The following is a 10426-nucleotide window of genomic DNA, read 5'->3' on the forward strand; positions in this document are numbered from 1 at the left end:
AATGTTTAACAAGTATCAGTTCATCCAGTCCTCACAAAACTATAAGCAACCGTGCCTCGGACACACATCTTGTGAAAGCAGAGACCTTTCCAGGGGGAAAGAATGCACTGCATAGGGTCAGTTCGGGCCACCTGGGCGTGAAATCCCCAGGCTGTTCCTCATGACATGCCTACTTAAATTGGTGAATTCTGTCTTCATAATCATAAAAATGTATTTTAAGTGATTCTGGCTCACGGACAGAGAGAGAGCAGTGCCTACGCCTTAGTTGTTTGTGTATTAACAGTTTGTTTCTACCCCATTAATTCTGTCTTAGTGTTTCTTTGACCAACTATGATAGCTACGGATCAATCCTACTGATTATTATTGATGGGCTTTGGCTCGATTTTACCTTTTAAATGTATGCAACAAAAACTCTGTATGCAGCATTTACTTTACATAACATGATTGTGTTCCAAAGTGTTAATGTTTTGGAAATTTGACGTTCAAATGGTTTATTGGATTATTTTGGTTAAATTTCATGGTTAGTCTCACATGGAGACAAAATTACTACTCTGTAGCATTGGGAATGCCAAATTTCCAATGACGGCTGATAGTTTTTATGTCTTTAATATAACAAGTATTTAGGGGAGCCAGCGTCACATCAGGCTCTACCCTGAGCATGGAGCCTGCTCAAGATTCTTCCACTGCCCCTCTCTGCCACTCATGCATTTGTGCGTGTGTGCTCTCTCTCTCTCTCTCTCAAAAAAAAAAAAAAATTAGAAACAATATCAGATATAAAAACCCAATACTAATCTGTCTCAAATATTAAATGTCTTCCCAAGTTTTTACTTGAGAGACCTCCATCCAGAATAAATTCATATATTTTCAGTAAGGCTATGACATCAGTGTAGTATTACAAACAGTAGCCCTTTTATGACAGTCACACATACACCTATCAGTGAACATTTCTGAGACTGAATTTACTGCAGTCATGTTATATAAATCCCTCCCCATGGCACTAAGGATCCAGTAAATGTCCGTGCACTAAAACGCACTAAACATTTGTTTTACAAGTTAAAGTGCTAGAACAATATAAGAAAGGAAAATCTGTTGTTCTACATGAAATCATGGTATGGGTTTTAAGAGTAAATTTTGATATCCACTTGCAAGTAAGCTAATCCTTTATAATTGTTATCTCACATGCAATTTTCCTTCTCAACTGCTATGTATATGATGAATTTGACCATTTAATCCTTATTAGACTCATTTATTTATAAAATATGGCCAAAGTTTTACTTTTGTGTTGTAAAATCCTTTTTTTCCCCCAAAATCTTTTAAGGCAACAATTTTTGCTAATAGCCAAGGACTTAACACAATTTTAAAAGGAGTAAAAAGTAATTGGGAACGTCCTTCTCCCACCTTCTCTGGTATCTTGACCGCCTAGTTAAAAGAAGGGGCAAACTTCTATCCATTTGCTGATCTTTTGGTGATCTTTTGTTTTCTGTACATCTCTTCTTTTCTCCACTTTTGCTAGGAGCCCTGAAGCAATGAAAGCTGCTACTGAAGAAGTGAATAAAACACTAGAAAACGCTGGCCAGAAAATCAGCTTTGACGGCAGTCCTATTTGTTTGAATCAAATGCAACTGAATGACATGCCTGTGTTAGGTATGCTTACTATGTTACAATTCATTTCCTGTGTTCCACAAATAGTAATCGTCAATATCTATTAAGCACTTACCTGTAGGCATTAAGCGAAGTATTTCCTATGCATTGTCCTGTATGATCCTCACCACAATCCTATGACTGGTGACTAGTTTCTATAGAACAGATCAGGAAATTGACACAGAAAGGTTAAGTTCATACATGGGATGGAATGGTGAAACCAGATACAGAGTTAATGTGGGCTTCCTGACCTTACCCTCTCAACTGTTTCTCTGCCCTGCCCTATTCTGTCTTCTTTATTATTATTATCCTTACCACGGATGTTATGATTAATGGGAGCATATTACTCATTTTCATGAAATAAAGGAGGAAAAAGTACCATCAAGACACCATGATTTGCTGTATGGGTTGAGTGGTGAGATAGATGGTTATTTTGCATTTCTTATTTTTGCATCTCTATGTTTTACAGAAATACAAAAGTACTCTATTTTTATAGTGATATAGAGTTTTCTTTTTGTTTTGCGACTTCTCTCTTGAGGAAAGAGCCTCATGCATGTTGTTAGAAGCAGCAGGTCTTAGTGGAAGGGACCGTGAGGCCAGAAGCATATGTTCTAGGTTGGGTTCTGCCCACCACGGAAGACCCCAGACATGTCACTCATTTTGGGAGGACTTGCTTTTCTCATTTGTAAAAGAAATGGCTAACATGTTATGATTTTACACACGGTCATATGATGATCACCTAAAACACGACCGCTAAAATGTTAGAAGCTGGAAGGTCGGGCGAGACCGTCTCATTGTATCTGCTTATTTCAGCTATTTGCAGGGTGGTTCTTTTTGCCCCTTTACATCTTTACCAGACAGTAGGGCATTATCATACACCATCAGGGGGCATAATCATGAAAATGGGGTCTTGGAAACACTGAACTGAAGTGGCATTAAACGTCTGGAAAAACATTTCTGTATGAAAATGATATCAGTATATTAAATCTCAGAAGCAATAAACTTTGAATAATTCACATAAGTGATTTACTGATTTCTCCAATTGTATTAGATGTCTAGTGTCATGTAGAAATAAGATTATTTTTCCGTAAAGTTATAAAAGTCTAGTTGTCATTGATGATCAAAAAGATTATATCTTTATGAAATGATTACTATAAACTCAGATTGTCAGGTAAAAATGACTTTCAGACACAAGTGAATCACTGATTACAGCGTAGTGGCAACAGAAAAAAAATAAAATGGGAAAGTTTTATCTGGCCAGCTTCCCCTAGTTTGTTCACAAGTTTGTTCTTGTGTCATACGCTCTTAGCAGTATTTCAGACTCCATATTAGGAGGTCTTTAAATAATTGATTTGTTCTTCCTTTTCTCCTCCTCCTCGTTTTGTCCTTTAAAAATATTTAGATAGCATCATCAAGGAGTCTCTGAGGCTTTCCAGTGCCTCCCTGAACATCCGGACTGCCAAAGAGGACTTCACTTTGCACCTCCAGGACAGTTCCTATAACATCCGCAAAGATGACATCATAGCTCTTTACCCACAGTTGATGCATTTCGATCCAGAAATCTACCCAGACCCTTTGGTAAGTGACTGTTCATCAAAACTCAATATCCAGGTGATGTTCACCCAGATGGAAATAAAGAGGAAATTTACCAGGGCACCTGGGTGGCTTAGTCGCTTACACATTGGACTCAGGTCATGATCTCACGGGTCATGAGATGGAGCCCCACATGTTGGGCTCTGTGCTCGGTTGGGAGTCTGCTTAAGATTACGTCGCTCCCTCTCCCTCTGCACTTCCCCACCAAAGATGTACTCTCTCTCTCTAAAATAAATAAATAAATTTTTAAAATAATGAGGACATTTACTATTGCAGAATTGATTTTAACCACTGAAGCCGTAGGCATTGTCTATTTACTTTTGTGCAATATTCATAAATTTTGGAAAAATTGGATGATGGTCTGAACTTTACAATTTCTGATATTTGTCATTGCATCAGCTCTGCTAGATTATGTTTACGATCATGATAACAAAGCTGTTATCATTTCCCTTAATAACTGCCTGCTCCCAAATCCAGGAAATTAGAGGCTAATATATATGTCTCTTCTAGTTTCTAATCTGAACTCTTCCTTCTTGTTTTGCCCTAATGGAGGAAATAGTCCCCCAGGCAGGATGGAAGGTATAATAAAGCCTTTTATGTTCCCCTCAGTTCTTGTTAAGTTCCTATTCCTTATTAATTTCTGAGTAGAGATGGGAAATTTGCTAAATTGCCATTAGATTGGATTAAAAAGGAAAATTATTCTTTGGAGCATCCAGGTCAAGAAACAGATAAATTCCTTTGGAACTAGCTTATAGTTGTGTTCTCTTTGTATTTTTATTGCAGACCTTTAAATACGATCGATATCTTGATGAAAATGGGAAGACAAAGACCACCTTCTATAGTAACGGAGTAAAGTTAAAGTATTACTACATGCCCTTTGGGTCAGGAGCAACAATTTGTCCGGGAAGAATATTTGCTGTCCAGGAAATCAAACAGTTTTTGATTCTGATGCTTTCCTATTTTGAACTGGAGCTTGTGGACAGCCAGGTTAAATGTCCCCCTTTGGACCAATCCCGTGCAGGCTTGGGCGTTTTACCACCATTAAATGATATTGAGTTTAAATATAAATTCAAACATTTGTGAACATATGGTTGGAAGCAGAGGACATGAGATGATGTTACCAGCCTGCAGAACACCATCATGGACAGTCGCCTTTGGCAATGGTGGCACTGAGTCAGCGTGGTCCAGCTCCATACTTGGATGCTTGCTTCTGAATCTAAACATTTTGGTGGCAGTTTCCAGATGCTATCTCAGACTGTGCTAGTGAAAAACCCTTGTTTCTAGAAGGACAATGATACGTTTTCATTTGAATAGGTCAGTGAATGTTCATCTAGCCAGGCACTGAAATTATTTTCAGAGGAAAATGTCTTTTTTTTTTTCCACAATGAAGATATTCCAATTGGCAAAAGGTTCTTTTCTTTTTTTTTTTTTCCTAAGGAAACAGCTTTATTTTTATAAAAACAACCCAATAATTATGAAAAAGGTACAAATTCACGTTTTAGTGAAACCACATGATTTTTTGACTAGCTATAGAATATATTTTTCTTTTCTTTTTTAGAACATAAACCTTATATTGTCCAGCACCTGTGATAGTTTCATGCCTCTCTAAAGATAGCAGGAAGTTTAGAGCATTATTTTTTAAAAAAAGGGTGAGTAGGCATAGCCCGAAGTCCGTAACTATCTAACCATATGGGAATGTGCTCTTAGTACAACCAAATCCACACCTGACATGCTCCCCATCACAGTCAAATGTAGATGTATATTATAAAAGATATATTAAATGATTTTATCATGCTTTTTAATCAAAAGAAAACATTTTTTGGCTTTCCCTGTAGGCAGTATTAGGGCTTTCAAAATGGTGACCTTGGTGTCCTGAAAATACTAAAGGAGGTTTTAATATTTTCTCTTCATGCTTTAATGTATTTTTGCTGGAAACTCTAATGTCTGTGTCAGGTTTCAACTATCTCATCTATATTTTCATTAGATTCCATACTAAACAGATTTTTTCAGAGAAGGCAGTTTTTCTGGTACTACTAAGCATGCATCAATGAAGAGAATGTAGCTCTCCTGTGATAGCTTTTAAAATGAAAGCAATGAAAATCACCATTTGAAAGCCTTGGATATAAAACATACAAAGAGTTCATTAAAAAAATAATTGAAGGCTAGATAGTAGTGTTTAACTACTGCTCACAACATTCCTTTGGTAAAATATTTTAAACATTGGACTTACCATTTATGCCACTTTTATTGATACTTTTCTATGTATATATTCTTTTGAGAGAGAGAGAGCACACCCATGCATGGAGTTGCGGGGGAGGGGCAGAAAGGGAGGGAGAGAGAGAATCTCAAAGCCTCCATACCCAGTAGAGCTGGACCTGCGGCTCGATCTCATGACCCTGAGATCACAATCTGAGCTGAAATCAAGAGTCCGACTGTTGACTGAGCCACTCAGGTGCCTCTTATATATGTATTTATATGTAAATTATATTTCCCTTTTCTCTTGTCTACAAATACTGAGAAAATATTGTAACATTTAGATAATTTTGAAATGATTCACTTTTCAGAAATAAAAGTATGAATGTGTGTAATTTTAAGTTCTTACATCATCAGAATGTTTAAAACATTCACCTAGTAACAAGCTGCAACAGTTTTGTTCATTAATCATCTCTTAGAAAAAGTAAAATAGTCATTCACTCAAAAATCTCCACCATATTGCATACAAGCCATTGAAGATTTTTTAATCTGGCTATTCAATATTACTGTAGGTTATGTAGGTTATTTTATATATTAAGAAAAGTAAACTTATTTAGATATGGTACAAGATGAACGAAATTCTGTCTTATAACAAATTGTTTTCAACTAAATTTCTAATTGCAGTTCCCTAATATATTTGATAGCATAGTGGACGGGTCTATACATCTTTCTGCATCTTTTTTCTTGTAGAGCAGGGGTCAGCGATTGGTCACGACTGTGGGCCAGAGGTGCCTCTCCACCTGTTTTTTTTTTTTTTTTTTTGATGGACTGAAATCTAAGAATGGTTTTTACATCTTTAAAGGGTTGCAAGAAAATCAAAGATTATTTATTTATTTATTTGACAAAGAGAGAGAGATCACAAGTAGGCAGAGAGGCAGGCAGAGAGAAAGAAGCAGGCTCCCTGTCTAGCAGAGCTCCTGATGCAGGGCTTGATCCCAGGACCCTGAAATCATGACCTGAGCCAAAGGCAGATGCTTAACCCACTGAGCCACCCAGGCTTCCCCCTCTTTAAAAAAATTTTTTTTGATTATTCATTTATTTATTTGACAGAGAGAGAGAATCGAGAGAGAGAGATCACAAGTAGGCAGAGATGCAGGCAGAGAGAGAAAAGGAGGTTGCAAGAAAATAAAAAAAATATTTGATGACATATGAAAATTACATGAAATTCAGATTTTCCCCAACCACAAGTGAAGTTTTATGGGGATGTGGAGCCAATGCATTTTGTGTTCGTGTCTGGGGCTGCTCTTGCAATGGAGTTGCAGAGCTGAATAGTTGCAGCAGAGACCATGTGTTTGTAAAGCTTCAAATACACATTAGGTTGTAAAGCCTAAAAGAGATATGTCAAAGGCTAAATGTATCCAAGGGTTACTGTGGTCCAGATCTAAGCTTGAACACTTTCCTTGCACGATTTCTTTGGATCCTCGTAGGAGTTCTGTGGGGTGCTTGTTCTATCACCCCTATATTACAGAGGAGAGAGAGGGAACTCTGGAAAGGTTAAGGTCACTGCACCAAGGTTATAGTGCTGGCAAGTGGCAGAGTATTGGAATCCAAGTTTTTCCTACTCCAGAGCCATCATTTTTTCACTTGGTGGCACGTCAAAGTGACAGTTTGTCTTTTTAAACTCAGGTCATGGAGGGTAAGCCACAGTAAACAAAATCCATGATGTCATTTCTGTCCTAAAACCTCCACTGTTTGGGAGCACCACTTGGCCATGCTCAGTGGATCCAGCGTTGCTAGGATGCTGGGGACCCCTCTTTGCCGACTCCAACTATGAGCCTGTGAGGAGCTACTGTGTCATCACATTCAATGTCCCTATGTTAAAGGATGCTGTCCTCCATGATGGAAGGCATTCCTTTGCCTCGCCAATAGCTTAGACTTGCTCACTGCGGAGTCTCAGGAAGTTCCTCCCAGGATCAGTGTTAGATGTTTTTGAGGTGGTTGAAATTAAGGCTTCAGCCATCATCTCATTAGCAGGTAAGTGAATGCCAATATCATACTCACCAGCCCTTCTCCCATCACCTTGACTTATCCCAATTTGGAGACTTGGGCGTAGAAAGTGACACAGAGATAACAGCACTGATGTATCAGAGGATCGCAGACTATTCAGGTTCTTCTATTCTAAGCTCTCATTTTAGCTAGAAACTGGCATCCAGTGAAAGCGAAGCCATTTTGTTAAAAAGGGTGCACAGCAAGGGATAGAGCAGGCTTGGGTCTGGAAATCTCCTGTTTGTACAGCAAATACTGTAGTCACTGAATTAACCAGTATACACTGAACATTAAGGACCTCAGTCTCCAAGCTAGAGGCAGTAGGTTCCATAGACTCCACAAAGTCCATTTCTTTATCTATAGAACTATACATAATAGAAAAATAGAGAAAAAGTAGAATAGAAAATCATTTTAAATTAGAATAGAATAAAATTAAAACATTCATAAACTTTAACATTACCATATTTTTATAAAATTCCCACCTTTATCTGAAAAAAAAAAGTATACAATGGGGCACCTGGGTGGCTCAGTGCATTAAGCGTCTGCCTTCAGCTCAGGTCATGATTCAAGGGTCCTGGGATGGAGCCCCACATCTGGCTCACTGCTCAGCAGGGAGCCTGCTGCTGCTCTTGCTCCCCCTGCTCTCTTTTTCTCTTTGAAATACATAAATAAAATCTTAAAAAAAGAAAAAAGAAAAAAGTATACGATTTTTGGTATCCTCAACCCCATTTGCTAAGGAACCACATTATCCAGCCATCTGCTGTCAAGTTAATTGGAAAATAGGTGCCCCTTGGCATCTAGAATTGGCAGTTCTAGAACCAATTAACTCTGGATTAAAGAATGACAGTTTTAAGAATGGTGAGTTGGGGAGGGTATGTGCTGTGGTGAGTGCTGTGAAGTGTGTAAACCTGGTGATTCGCAGACCTGTGCCCCTGGGGATAAAAATATATGTTTATTAAAAAATAAAAAATTAAAAAAATAAAATAAAAATTAAAAATAAAAAAAGAATGGTGAGTGTGTGTGAGTTTCTGAGAGATGGGAGCGGTTACAGGAGAAAAGATGATCCCCTCCCTGATGTGCTATTTTGCAAAATTTCAAGCACCGAGAAACAGGTTAGAGGAGCATAGAGACCAACCTCCACTTTCATCCAGATCCACCAATTGTTCACTTTGCCGCATTTGCCTTTTACCAAGAAAGCTGACTTTAAGAGTGATTTTAATTAGGCCTTTCATTTATAAATATTTTCCTTTTTTTTTTAAATTTTATTTATTTATTTGAGGGAGGGAGAGAGCATGAACAGACAGAAGCAGCAGAGGGAGAAGGGGAAGCAGGCTCCCCACTGAGCAAGGCACCTGATGTGGGGCTTGATCCCAGGACTCCAGGATCATGACCAGAGTGGAAGGGAGAGGCTTGACCCACTGAGCCACGCAGGCGCCCCATATAATTATTTTCCTTTCTAAGTTCCCAATTTGCTGCTTGATCTCTGGTTCCTCTGGACCTTTGGGGAGAAGAAAGAGACTAGGGAACCAGGCGGTCCAGACAGGATTGATTCTCTTCCCCACTAGGGCCACATCTATATGTAGTCTTGTTTTCCTTTTCTGGAGGGAAAATTAGTGAAATTCACTTAAACTCCCCTGGAGACAGAAATTGCTTGTTTAAACATAAAAACATATACACATGGGAAAATGTGTAAGGAAACTATTTTTCTTCAGAAGTTTACTTAGAGTGCGCTGGTGAGAATATGATCAGGGAGAAGGTCCAGGTATTGAGGTATTCGGTGCTCCAAGTAACTTGTGTCTGTCCAGGGCTGTCCCTGAGAAGTGAGGGCACGTGTCCTGGGGAAGGGGGAGGCTCTGGTGTGAACACAGGAGAATCGGGCAGACTCAGCAATCAGTTTCTCAGAAATATGGACATTAGTGACTTTACTTTATCACTTCTTTGGAGTGATTCCAGGGAATGCCAGTTCCCCAGGAGGGTAACTATATTTTCTTCCCCTCTATCGCTCACCAAAGGTCTGATCTGGTGTCTTGCACATAGTAGGAGCTCAAGTGTTTGAAGCCAGGGGCGAAGGGAATGAATGAGGTAAGTGTGGGGGGAGGCGCTTTGCTTGGGGGGTGGGGGTGGTGTCCCTGTTTTTCTTAGTCCAGACTCCACAAGCTAAATGCTTTGTTTGGCTGCTTTGCTAAGCAGACCTTTTTGCTTTTCTCTATTGATTTCTCACTCTATTAAAATATTGGGAAAGAGTTACACACAGAATTGACAACACATCTGGCCTGTGCTCAGGCCCAGATTGCGTGACAAGGCGGGTTCACTTTTTGCTAAGATCAAGCGGAGGTGGAGAGGATCTCATCCCCGTGCACAGCTGAGCGGTCTGCCCCTGGGTCTCAGAGACAGAGAGGTGGCCTGGTCAGCAGTGGCAGAGATAGGAAATGGAGCACAAGCTGCTGCTTTTTAGTGTGTATTAATGTCTTGTTTACCTTCTATTTATATTCTATTTTGTTATGTGTTGAAGTTTCAGAAATTCTCACCCTGCTGAGGGTCTAGGCCAATTTTTGGTTATAATCAGGCTTTTGAAGGGTGCCTCAGTGGGTTAAAGGTCTGCCTTTGGTTCAGGTGAGGATCCCAGAGTCCTGGGACCCAGCCCCACATCGGGCTCTCCACTCGACGGGGAGCCTGCTTCTCCCTCTCCCTCTGTGATCACTCTCGCTGTCACTATTTCTCAAATAAATAAATCAAATCTAAGAAAATAATAATCAGTCCTTTGCTCGTGGCACATGAATTAATCCATTCATTTCATAGTTTTCTAGTTCTGGAGGATGCAGTTGTAATGCCCACCACCTCTTAAGATTTCTGCTCAATTACAATGAGGTCAGGCTTCCTGTCTCATAAGTAATTAAAGCTTGTTGCCAAAGAAATAGCATTGAAACATAGGACTTCTTTTAATCAAACAGGG

At 39.2% G+C, this 10426-nt stretch overlaps 1 protein-coding gene across 2 annotated transcripts in view; it reads left to right on the plus strand.

Moving 5' to 3' along the window:
* The window catches only part of CYP7A1 (cytochrome P450 family 7 subfamily A member 1), a 47668-nt gene extending 41846 nt beyond the window's left edge, over positions 1 to 5822 (plus strand). For both annotated transcript variants that reach the window (XM_082720316.1, XM_082720315.1), the window contains 3 exons: positions 1514 to 1644; positions 3044 to 3219; positions 4018 to 5822. In XM_082720316.1, coding sequence (XP_082576442.1) covers positions 1514 to 1644; positions 3044 to 3219; positions 4018 to 4317 — 607 coding nt within the window. In that variant the 3' untranslated portion in view covers positions 4318 to 5822. The remainder of the gene's footprint in view (positions 1 to 1513; positions 1645 to 3043; positions 3220 to 4017) is intronic.
* The last annotated feature ends 4604 nt before the right edge of the window (positions 5823 to 10426 follow it).

The sequence above is a fragment of the Mustela nivalis genome, assembly GCF_964662115.1.
Source record: "Mustela nivalis genome assembly, chromosome: 2".
In the NCBI taxonomy this organism is placed as follows: Eukaryota; Metazoa; Chordata; class Mammalia; order Carnivora; family Mustelidae; genus Mustela; species Mustela nivalis.